The sequence below is a fragment of the Manacus candei genome, unplaced genomic scaffold (assembly GCF_025592945.1).
Source record: "Manacus candei isolate 608988 ecotype Guabito, Panama unplaced genomic scaffold, ASM2559294v1 h1tg000071l, whole genome shotgun sequence".
Lineage (NCBI taxonomy): Eukaryota > Metazoa > Chordata > Aves > Passeriformes > Pipridae > Manacus > Manacus candei.
Window position 1 is genome coordinate 10,250,964 of NW_026138119.1, and position 10,999 is coordinate 10,261,962.

The window sequence follows — 10,999 nt, forward strand, 5'->3', positions numbered from 1 at the left end:
TGGGAATGAGGAGCAGAGTCCTCTGGGCCTGAGCAATTCACCTTGGAGCTGCTGGAATGGGAATGTGGGAAGTCACTGATGCTGAGTTTCTGTTTGTTCCAGCCCAGTCACACTTTGCAGGAGAGAGGAGTTGGTGTCTCACAGAGCTGCCTTCCCTAGACAGGGAAGAATCCAGGACAGGAATTCAGGGAGCTGTAACAACCTCCTGAGGTGTTGCCCTCTCAGAGCTGGGCCCTGCTGGGAATGCCAGGACAGCAGAGAATCCCCGATCATTCCATGTGGTGTCAGACAGGAAAGGCAGCTCTGCTCCAGGCCAGGCTGTGGCTCTTCCCAGCTGGAAAACAAACATTTAAGTTCTGCACATTTGGGGCATCTACAACACATGAAGCCTCAGTGTAACTAAAATCCAGTTTGGAGCATTGCTTGGGACACTGAAAAACCAGAACTGGAGCTGTCCTGGAAGATGGTAGAAAACAGCTCCTAAATTCCCTGTGGGTGTCCTGGTGCAGGTCCCAGGGCTGCAGGGAGCAGGGTTTCCTAAACACCACCATCTGCTCAGATTTTATAAGTTGGTTCCTTCAAGTCCTCTCACTCTGTGCCAGAGTCTGTCTCCTCCTCTGTGGGGCTCTGCCCCCAGTCTCACCTTCCAGAGCCCAGGCACTGATGGGGGTAAATCCAGGGATGTGCCGAAAAAATCACTCTGCCTTTGGGCTTTTCATCCATAAGGAAATACTTGGTGATCTTTGATGCAAGCAGTAACAGTCCCTGGGGCTCCATTCCCAGGTGACAAACCAGGGCAGCTGAGGTGACAGAGGTGGAAGGAGGAACTGTAAAGGAAAAACTGCTTAGTCAGGAAACGTGGGATGTCATTCCATCATTCCATGTGCCCAGTGCAACATCCAGGTGTGCAGCCATTCCCTGCTCAGGGCCCAGCTGTGACACGGATTGGGAAGCAGCTCTGGGACACGTTTAACAGACACAGGGGATTCTTTCCTGCCTCCTCAGGAGAGGGCAGGGCAGCACCTGGAAGCAGAGCCTGAGCACCCAGAGCTGTGGAACCGCTGCCTTCAACCCAAACCACCCATCAGACACCTCCCAGGACCTTCCCCTCGGTGGGCAGGGCTGGAGGTTCCCATGGAACACCCCAGGGGCTGGTTTAGGATCAGCAAATCACCCGATCCCCGAGGATCCTCCCACAGGGTTTTACCTCCAGGTGTTCCCATTTCCAGCAGTGCTTAACAATTAACACGATTTAACAATCGTGTGCTTGTTATGATGGTTTTTGTTTGGTTTTTTTTTTTTTTAAAAGGACGTGTTTATTTAAAACAAAACACTGGGCCAAGAGGGGCGTTCATGGGTGTGTTAAACGAACTTAAAAAACTAAGGCAACCGAAAAGGGAGAGCGCCGAGGGGGGAGGCCGAGGCCCCTCCGGGCGGCGCTGCGGCCCCGGCGCCGCGCTCAGAACTCGAAGGTGCCGAAGTGCGCGGTCCGCCCGCCGGCCTTGGGCTGCGGTTTGTACCCGATGCGCTCGTTGATGAGCTGCTCGCGGCTCTTGTGCTCCGTGCCCAGCGCGAGCGCCGCCGCCTCCTCCCCGCCCGCCGCCGCCTCCGCCTCGTCGCGCTGCTTCCTGCGGCCCTGCGGGCGAACGGGCCGGTCAGGGCCGGGGGGCGCGCCCGGGGAGCGCCGCGCCCGGCCCCGCGCGCACCTCCAGCTCCTTCCGCACGCTCTCGAACTCCTCGATGTCGTCCAGCTTCAGCTCCAGCCGCGTCGGCTTCCGACGGAGCATCGCGACCGGCGACAGCGGCACCGGGATCGGGATCGGCCCCGGGACCAGCCCGAGCTCTCCCGCCCTCCGCGCTCCCGCCACTCCTCCCGGTGTGCCCCGCGTGTCCCGCCCTTAGCGGGCAATGCACCTCCCGGCGTGCCTCGCGCGCCCCGCCCTTCCTGCCACACCTCCCGGCGTGCCTTGCGCGCTCCGCCTTTAGCGGGCAATGAACCTCCCGGCGTGCTCCGCGCGCCCCGTGCTCAGCCCTCCCCACCACACCTCCCGGCGTGCCCCACGCCTGCTACTGCCCGCCCGCCCTGCCGCACCTCCCGGCGTGCCTCGCGCGTCTCGCCCTTAGCGGACAACGCGCCTCCCGGCGTGCCCCGCGCTCAGCGCTCCCCGCCACACCTCCCGGCGTGCACCGCGCGACCCGGAAGTGCCCGTGAGGCGCTGGATGCCGAGCGCGTCCAGTCCCATTCCCGTCCCATTTTCCGTTCTTTTCCCGTTTCCTCGTGCTGTTCCCGGTCCCGTTCCCGCCATGGCCGCCGCGCGGGCTCCGGCGGCGCGAGCCGGGGCCCGGCCCCCCGAGGTGGGTGTGTCCGGGGCGCGGGGGCGGCCCCGGACCCGTTCCCCGCATGTGGCGGCGGCACCGCTGGAGGGGCCGCGCGGGGGTCGCGGCGGCTGCTGCCGTGTGGGGTTTGCGGAGCCGCCGGAGCCGTTCAAAAGGCCGGGGCCGGAGCGCTCGCGTGTTTTCCTGCATGTTTTTTTGAATCCTTTAATTTTTCCCATGGGGTTGTGCCGCCTCTCGGCGGGGGAAGGAGCTGGGCACTGCTCACCTTCACCCGCCTTCCAGGAGTTCGGGGACGGCTGTGCTGGGGCTCAGTGGGAGGAGGAGAAGCCTCGTGTTCTAAAGCTTCGTCAAAAAACAAATCCCGCAGGGCCTTAAACCCGAGCTCCGTGCAGATAATAAACAAGGACACAGCACAGCCTGATGGATGCAGTTTAACGTGCCATTATACTTTTGCCCTTGGGACATAAATAACCTCACTGTCCAGGGGCTGCTCCATCCCTGGAAATGTCTAAGGCCAGATTGGAGCCACCTGGTCGAGTGGAAGGTGTCCCTGCTCTTGACAGAGGTGGAATGAGATGAACTCTTTAAGTTCCCTCTCAACCCAACCCAGCGTGTGATTCCATGAAACCCATTCCAGGGCCTCTCCATGTTTCACACCCCATTTTCCCTGGCACAGCCAGGCTGTTTGTTGTCTCTTTGTACCCAAACTGTTTGTGTCCCTGCAGCCCCCCAAGGCCAAGCCCACCGAGGAGGGCGATGCCCCCCCGGCCAAGAGAGCCCCGATCTTCTATGGGAGCCTGGAGGAGAAGGAGAGGGAGAGACTGGCCAAGGGGGAGCCAGGGCTGCTGGGCAAGGAGGGCATGAAGGCTGCTCTGGAGGCTGGGAACATCAACATCAGCAGTGGTGAGGATGGAAACACCCTTTGTTTTATTCCCTTCGTGAAATGTGACACTTCCAAGTGCCTGTTGTTATCCCTCCTGTCAGATGTGACACTTCCCAATGTCTCTGGGCACCATCTCAGAGCAGGAACAGGATGGGCCCCTTGGATCTTCCCATGTGGGAGGGATCCAGTGGCAGAGCCCTGGAACAGCTGCCCGGGGAGGTGTGGAGTGTCCCTCTCTGGGGACATCCCAAACCCACCTGGATGTCACCTGCTGTGGGTGACCCTGCCTGGGCAGAGGGGTTGGGGTGAGTGGGCTCCAGAGGGCCCTTCCAGCCTGAGCCATCTGTGATCCAGTGATTCTGTGATCCTGTATTTCCCTGTTTCTCCCTGTGCTCCCTGGCGGCTTCCCTGTGATCCTGAGATCCTTGATGTCTCCCCTGTGCTCCCTGTGTTCCCTGGTGGCTCCCCTGTGCTCCCTGGTGGCTCTCTGTGATCCCTGGTGTCTCCCTGTGTTCCCTGCTGGCTCACTCGTGGCTCCTCTGTGCTCCCTGATGGTTCCCTGTGCTCTCTGGTGTCTCCCTGTGCTCCCTGATGTCCCACCTGTGCTCCCTGGTGGCTGCCCTGTGATTGTTATCCTGTGCTCCCTGGTGTCTCCCTCGATCCCTGGTGTCTCCCTGGTGTCCCCCCTGTGCCCAGCTGCGTTTTCTCTGTGCCAGGGGAGGTGTTTGACCTGGAGGACCACCTGAGCGAGCGCCAGGCCGAGGTGCTGGCGGAGTTCGAGCGGCGGAAGCGCGCGCGGCAGATCAACGTGTCCACGGACGACGCCGAGGTCAAGGCCTGCCTGAGGGCCCTGGGGGAGCCCATCACCCTCTTTGGAGAGGGGCCTGCAGAGCGCAGGGAGAGGTGCTGTGTCTGCTGGGGGGCACCCCGTGGCTACTGAGTTCCTGCTGTTTTCCTGGGAGAGCTGGGGGTGTTCAGCCTGGGGAGGAGAAGGATCCAGGGAGACCCCTTCCAGTGCCCAAAGGGGCTCCAGGAGAGCTGGAGAGGGACTTGGGACAGGACAAGGGAAAATGACTTCCCACTGCCAGAGGGCAGGGCTAGATGAGATATTGGGAAGAAATTGTTCCCTGTGAAGGCAGTGAGGCCCTGGCACAGGTTGCCCAGAGAAGCTGTGGTTGCTCCATCCCTGGAAGTGTCCAAGGCCAGGTTGGACGGGGCTTGAAGCAACCTGGGCTAGTGGAAGGTGTCCCTGCCCATGGCAGGGGTTGAATGGGATGAGCTTTAAGGTCTCTCCCAACCCAAACCAGCCTGTTAATCTATTCTAAGAACCCCAAGGCAGAAGGAAGGTCTCACTGATGATTTGTCAGGTGAGCTGAGGAATCACTGACTAAATCCAACTTCACGTGTTTCTTCCCAGGTTGAGAAACATCCTCTCAGTGGTCGGCACAGACGCGTTAAAGAAGACCAGGAAGGATGATGACAGGTCAAAAAAGTCCAAAGAAGAGGTAAGGGGGTCTCCTGTCCTCTCAGAGTTGAGGGAGAGATCTGGTCTCTGGTAGATCCAGGCCTCCTGGTTTTGGTCAGTGTGAGGATTCTCATGTCATCCCTTCAGGCTTTTCCTGTGTTCTCCCTTTTAACAGACCTATGGCAATGTTTGGTCTCAGTGAGGAGCACCAAGTGTGGTTTGCACCCCCAGGCCAAGTTCTGAACTGCACTCAGTGTGCAAACCAGGAGAGCAGGTGTTTGGGCTCTCACTCACCATAGCAGGTTCTTTATTCTTGGTTGTCTTCACACTTGGGAAGAAAAAAATATGTTCCTACTGCTGCATCTCTTTCTCCCTCTGATATTCTTTCTGCCTCTGTCTCTTCTGAGTCCATTTTTCTGTATTATTTTTGAACTGTGCTTTAAGAAATAATTTCTACAGCTCTGGGCTCTCTCTTTACTGGGTGATGTGTAAAACAGGAGTTATGTGTCAGTAAGTCCAACCCAATCAGTGTTCAGTTGGAATGTTCCTGGCAGTGTGTCAGGATCGGATCCATAGGGCAGAGACTGTGGTTTATCTCTCTTAATCCCTTTTTCTGGGGCTTATACTGATGTATAATGGCCTTAAAAAGGGGCCAGAGCCCAGCAGGGTTTGGGAGCAGGTGCTGTGAGGAGGCAGCTGAGGGGAGTGAGCGGAGGAGCTTTTCCATCACTTTTATTCCTGTTTTTACAGTATCAGCAAACCTGGTACCACGAGGGCCCACGGAGTCTGAAAACAGCCAGGCTGTGGCTGGCAAACTACTCCCTGCCCAGGTGAGAGGGAACTGCACAAATGAGGAGGGACATGCAGCCATTTGTCAACTCCAAGGGCTGATCCCACTGTGGGTACCACTGGAAAGCCAGGGAGTGGGGAGCACACACTGGGAAGCAACTCCAGAGAGCCCAGAGCTTGAACTCTTGGGGACTGATCCAGCATTAGCCCAGTTTGGGGGAGGAGGAGGAGGGCAGGGCCTGTTTGCAGAGCAGGGAAGGGGGAATGCAGGGAAGGGGGAATGCAGGGAAGGGGGGATGCAGGGAAGGGGGAATGCAGGGAAGGGGGAATGCAGGGAAGGGGGAATGCAGGGAAGGGGGAATGCAGGGAAGGGGGGATGCAGGGAAGGGGGAATGCAGGGAAGGGGCTCATCCCTCCCCTGTACTGTTCCCAGGGCAGCCAAGCGGCTGGAGGAGGCCCGGCTGCTCAAGGAGATTCCCGAGGCCACCAGGACATCCCAGAGGCAGGAGCTGCACAAATCCCTGCGGGTATGTTGGGCACTGCCCTCCTGCTGTGATCCTGCAGAGAGCTCAGCAGGAATTGAGCTGCCCCAGGTGCACCCTGGTCTCTGAACTGTTGGGAGGCTCTGCTTTTCCTCTCTCCCTGTCTGTGTAAAGCACGTTCTGACTCCTGCACTGTGATCCAGGGAGATGGATTTTGTCCCTGTGCATGGCAGAGGGATCAGAGACATCCCTGCCTTGCCTTACCACTTGGCTGTGAAGCTAAAGGAATGTATTCCTGGCTTTGGCTGGGTTTGGCTGGCTGGGAAGGGACATAAAACCCTGGAGATCACACCCAGCTCCGTGGGACAGAGCATGGCTGGGATGGCTCCCAGGTGCCCTTTCCGAGCACACTAAGCCAGATTCCCAGCTTAACCAAGCAGAGGCTCAGGCACAGCATGTGCTGCCCCCCTAATCCTGTTTACTCCAGAGCCATCAGCTGCCAGAGGATTTGCTTCTTCCCTCCGTGCCCTACACTGCCTGTCCATCTCTCTGGTTGGTTTCCTTGGATGAGTTGTGGAAAGAGGGCAAACTCCAGGCAGTTCTGTGTCAGGGCTGCAGAGCTGGGGGCTGTGGGGACAGGTACCATGGGTGGCCCTGGGGGGCTGAGCTGAGCCCCCAGGCCGTGCTGGCTCCCCTGGGCCAGGCTGGCCCTGGCCCTCCCACGTGGAGCTGCAGCGGCTCTGAGGCAGCTCCTCCCTTGGAATGTGACTTTCCAGGGGCCTCTGCCTCCTCCTGCACACAGGCTTTGGCTTTGGCTGGGCCTTGCTCTGGGCTGGCTGTACTCCAGTCATTGATTGTTTTCTTTGTGTTTTTACAGTCCCTCAATAACTTCTGCAGCCAGATCGGGGACGATCGCCCGCTGTCCTACTGCCACTTCAGCCCCAACTCCAAGCTCCTGGCCACAGCCTGCTGGTGAGATCTCTGTGGCTGCACTGCTTTAGGGGCTGGATGAGCACAACAGGGAAGGACAGGGGTGTTCTTGGAGGTTTGGGAATCGTGAGAGTCCAGAAATGTTTTTATTTCCTATTCTGAGTTCTTGTCACTTTGTTTTAGAGCTGAGCAGAGATTTCAGTCTGAGCCTGTTGGTTTCTGTGCTGGTTGCCCAAAGTGTGTTGCTGTTTCAGTCACTGCAGAACCCCCAGAGTGGCTTTGCAGCTCTGTTTGATCTGTTCCTTGACATTCCTGTCTCCACTGACATCCATTCCTTGTGTTCCACAGGAGTGGGCTGTGCAAGCTCTGGTCTGTGCCCGACTGCAACCTGGTTCACACCTTGCGAGGTACGAGCAGCCCTCACTGAGGCTCTTGGTTTGGTGCTTTTGTTCCTCTCTGGGCTGAGCTCCCACATCTGAATTACTTTGTGACTCAAAATATCCGATTTTGGCAGATTTCTTTCCTACTGAGAGCATCACTGGGGCTCGGGAGCCTGGGAATGTGTCAGATAATCATGAGGGAGAGCTGGGTTTGAGCTCAGACCTCAGCCCTGAGTTTGCTGTTTCTGGTTCTGAACAGTCTCTTGTTTGATTTCAAAACCTGAATTTGATTTTTGAGTTATAAACACCAGCAGTTTTGGGCAGGTCATTTGAAAACAGTGAGGTTCTTTGAGCAGTGGTCACAACTTGGACTAAATACAAAAGTGAGCACAAATCTCCTGATTCATGTGTTGAATTTTCACTGCCCTTTGAGTGTTACAAACCTCAGTGTTCTATACTCTGACCTGGGGCTACTGGAAGTGCAGTTTGGCTGTTGTCAGGAGAGGTGTGACTGGGGGTTTCAGGACATTGAGGACACAGGGAAAGTGTTCACTGGCTCCTGACTCCTCAGTAACAAGGAAATGCTGCTCTTCTGAAGAACCAGCCAAGATCACAGGGCAGATTCTGAATTTTGGTTTTCCTTTCCCTTCAGGACACAGCACCAACGTGGGAGCAGTTGTGTTCCACCCCAAAGCCACTGTGTCCCTGGACAAGAAGGATGTCAGCCTGGCCTCGTGTGCTGCTGATGGCTCTGTCAAACTCTGGAACCTGGAAAGGTCAGAACCATCCCAGGCAGGCACAGCTGCAGCATTGCTGCTCTGGGGTTATCTGTGTTCCTAAACATCAGACACTGACCATCCTCCTGCAAATATGGCCTCTTCTTGTGGCTATCCCAGTGCCTCAGTATGTGCCACCTCTTCCCTGGGAAGAGAGATCACCCTGGTTAGGGAGTCAGGGTGAGGGAGATTGAAAGGAATTGAGTCAGAATTGCTGGGGGGGATGGATGGGAGGCTTGGGGATTGTTTCATTCTGACCTTTCGTTCAGGAGAAAATTTCCCCTCTTGGATATTAAGAAATGAACTTTTGAGTGATTGGAAAGCACCAGGGTTCAGAGAGGGACTGACCAAACACACAGCCAGGCACAAAAGCTTCAGCCTGTGCTGAAAAGCAGTGGCTGTCCCTGCACAGTGTAGTTTTGGCAGATGGGCAGCATCTCAGGCCTGTGAGGAGGAGGCTGGTGGAGGTACTGAGCCCCAGCATCACCTGCAGAGCACCCAGGAAGGGCAGGCAGCTCCCACATTCCCAGTTGTTTATCCTTGGCTGAAAATCACCAGTTCTAGCAGCAGAAGTGCCCTGTGCAAAGGGACAGGGGGTCGTTGGCCTCATGTGATCACATCTCTTAATTAACCAGTGGAAAGAAAGTTAACTGCTGTTTGGGTCATCTGCTGAAGGCTCCTGACCTGCTGCCTCTCATTTTGGGAGAATAAATCCTGCAATCCCTCAGAACAGCAGGATTTGCTGCAGTTTGGGATGTTATGTGTGTTCTCAGTAAACTCCCAGCAGCTCAGGTAGTCTGTGGTTTGCTTCTGCACTTCTGAAGTGCTAATGACAAGAGAATTGTTAATTTTCCAGAATAATAATCACCATCATCATCCCAGGAGAGCTTCATAACCAAGAGGAGTGGATGGAGGGTTCCACTCAGAGCTTTAGGAGCGGGAACCAAAGGCAAATACAGAGTTTTTACAACTGTGATGTTCGTGTGTGGTTTGATTTGATCAGCAGATCTTTTGCTGCCTCACAATGTGTTTGCAAAGGCCTAGCACCTCTGGCCAGTGCCCAAAGGGTTGTTGTGTGTTTCAGTGATGAACCCATGGCAGATATCGAAGGACACAGCATGAGAGTGGCCCGTGTGATGTGGCACCCGTCGGGGAGGTTCCTGGGCACCACCTGGTACGGACACTTGGGGATTTGCTTCCAGCATGACCATGGGCTGTCCCACTGGTGGCCCAGTGGTGCCAGGGCTCGTCCACAGCAGAGCCTGACACGGGCAGGGCTTGGCCATTCCTGACCACAGCTGGGCTTGTTGCAGTGTCAGTAACAGGGATTCCTTTCCCTGCCCCTGTGTGAGACACTGTTGGCGCCCAGCTGGAAATAAAATGCCCCCAAAGTTAGTGAAATATCCTTTATTCTCCTTGGAGATACATGGAGTCCAGAGGGGAGGTTTAGGTTGGATATTGGGGAAAATTTCTTCAGGGAAAGGGTTGTCCAGCCCTGGCACAAACTGCCCAGAGCAGTGGGGGAGTCACCACTGGACGTGTCCCAAAAACATGGAGATGTGGCAGCTGGGGACACGGGTTAGTGGTGAGCACGGCAGTGCTGGGGGAATGGCTGGACTTGATGATCTTGGAGGGCTTTTCCAACCTTAGTGACTCCATGATTTATCTGACAACTGCCTTGTTTCTGCAGCTACGATCACTCGTGGCGCCTGTGGGACCTGGAGGCCCAGGAGGAGATCCTGCACCAGGAGGGGCACAGCAAGGGGGTCTATGACATCGCCTTCCACACCGACGGCTCCCTCGCCGGCACCGGGTGGGTTGGCCTGGGACTGGGACTGGGGCTGGGTGGGACATGTTACCAGAGATTTCTGCTGGAGGAATGGCTTCCCACTGCCAGAGGGCAGGGTTAGATGGGATATCGTGGAGAAATTCTTCCCTGTGAGGGTGGTGAGGGGCTAGGATGGAATTTCCATGGCTGACCCACCCCTAGGAGTGTCCAAGGCCAGGTTGGATGGGGCTTGGAGCAATCTGGGATCATGGAAGGTGTCCCTGCCCATGGCAGGGGGGTAGAATGAGATGGTCTTTAAGGTCCCTCCCAACCCAACCGAGCCTGTGACTGTGATTCCAGCGGCCTGGATGCCTTTGGCCGGGTGTGGGACCTGCGCACAGGGCGCTGCATCATGTTCCTGGAAGGTCACCTGAAGGAGATCTACGGGATTAACTTCTCCCCAAACGGGTAAGAAGGGAGCTGGTGAGGTTTACGTGGGAGCTCCCAGTGCAAACCCCCTTCCCCAAAAACTGCCCTTCCTCCCCCTGGGCAGGTACCACGTGGCCACGGGCAGCGGTGACAACACCTGCAAGGTGTGGGACCTGCGGCAGAGGAAGTGCATCTACACCATCCCTGCCCACCAGAACCTGGTCACCGGCGTCAGGTTTGAACGTGAGTGTCTGCTGTTCCTGATCCCTGCCCCTCCAGAGCAGCTCCAGCCACACCTGCAGGGCAAGAAGGGCCTGTGCTGGTGAGCTGAGCTTTGCCATGTTTCTATTTGCAACCCCTTTCCTCCTCCTCTGCAGCCAACCACGGGAACTTCCTGCTCACGGGCGCCTACGACAACACGGCCAAGATCTGGACCCACCCTGGCTGGTCCCCTCTGAAGACACTGGCAGGGCACGAGGGGAAGGTGATGGGCCTGGACATCTCCCTGGATGGGCAGCTCATTGCCACCTGCTCCTACGACAGAACCTTCAAGCTGTGGACAGCTGAGTAGCTCAGAAGGGCTGGTTATGAACTGGGTTAATGGTTTTCAATTGCTTTTTTATATTAAAAAAACCCCCCAGGAATCAGCAGTTCCAACATGTGTCCAGCAGCTGCAGTCACGGCTGCTCTGGGGGTCAGGTGTGTTTGAAGCACCAGTGTTGGCCAGGGCTTGGCTGGAGTCAGCTCTTGGGTGATGTTT

The 10,999-nt window shown here is 56.7% G+C and overlaps 2 protein-coding genes across 5 annotated transcripts; one reads left to right on the forward strand and one right to left on the reverse strand.

The window, feature by feature from the left end:
- Position 1: 1 nt before the first annotated feature.
- CDC26 (cell division cycle 26) lies at positions 2–1,926 on the reverse strand. 4 transcript variants are annotated; one of them, XR_007907780.1, is made up of 4 exons: positions 1,707–1,926; positions 1,521–1,636; positions 644–827; positions 2–334 (listed from the first exon to the last, which is right to left on the reverse strand). XR_007907780.1 is itself a non-coding variant. In XM_051808070.1 (3 exons), the coding sequence occupies exons 1-3, from the start codon at positions 1,785–1,787 to the stop codon at positions 716–718; spliced, it is 309 nt and encodes a 102-aa protein (XP_051664030.1). In that variant the 5' UTR covers positions 1,788–1,926; the 3' UTR covers positions 2–715. The 4 variants fall into 4 exon arrangements, 2 of the variants coding, with proteins under 2 accessions (XP_051664030.1, XP_051664031.1); XM_051808070.1 differs by having other exon boundaries at positions 2–827; XR_007907781.1 differs by lacking the exon at positions 2–334 and having other exon boundaries at positions 722–827; positions 1,208–1,636; positions 1,707–1,920.
- Positions 1,927–2,202: 276 nt separating this feature from the next.
- Positions 2,203–10,886, forward strand: PRPF4 (pre-mRNA processing factor 4). Its single transcript, XM_051807973.1, has 14 exons — positions 2,203–2,355; positions 3,063–3,240; positions 3,937–4,123; positions 4,638–4,725; positions 5,436–5,515; positions 5,908–6,001; positions 6,834–6,928; positions 7,235–7,293; positions 7,919–8,042; positions 9,127–9,216; positions 9,733–9,855; positions 10,171–10,278; positions 10,364–10,482; positions 10,617–10,886. Exons 1-14 carry the CDS (start codon positions 2,221–2,223, stop codon positions 10,808–10,810), a joined length of 1,674 nt encoding a protein of 557 aa, XP_051663933.1. The 5' UTR covers positions 2,203–2,220; the 3' UTR covers positions 10,811–10,886.
- Positions 10,887–10,999: the final 113 nt, after the last annotated feature.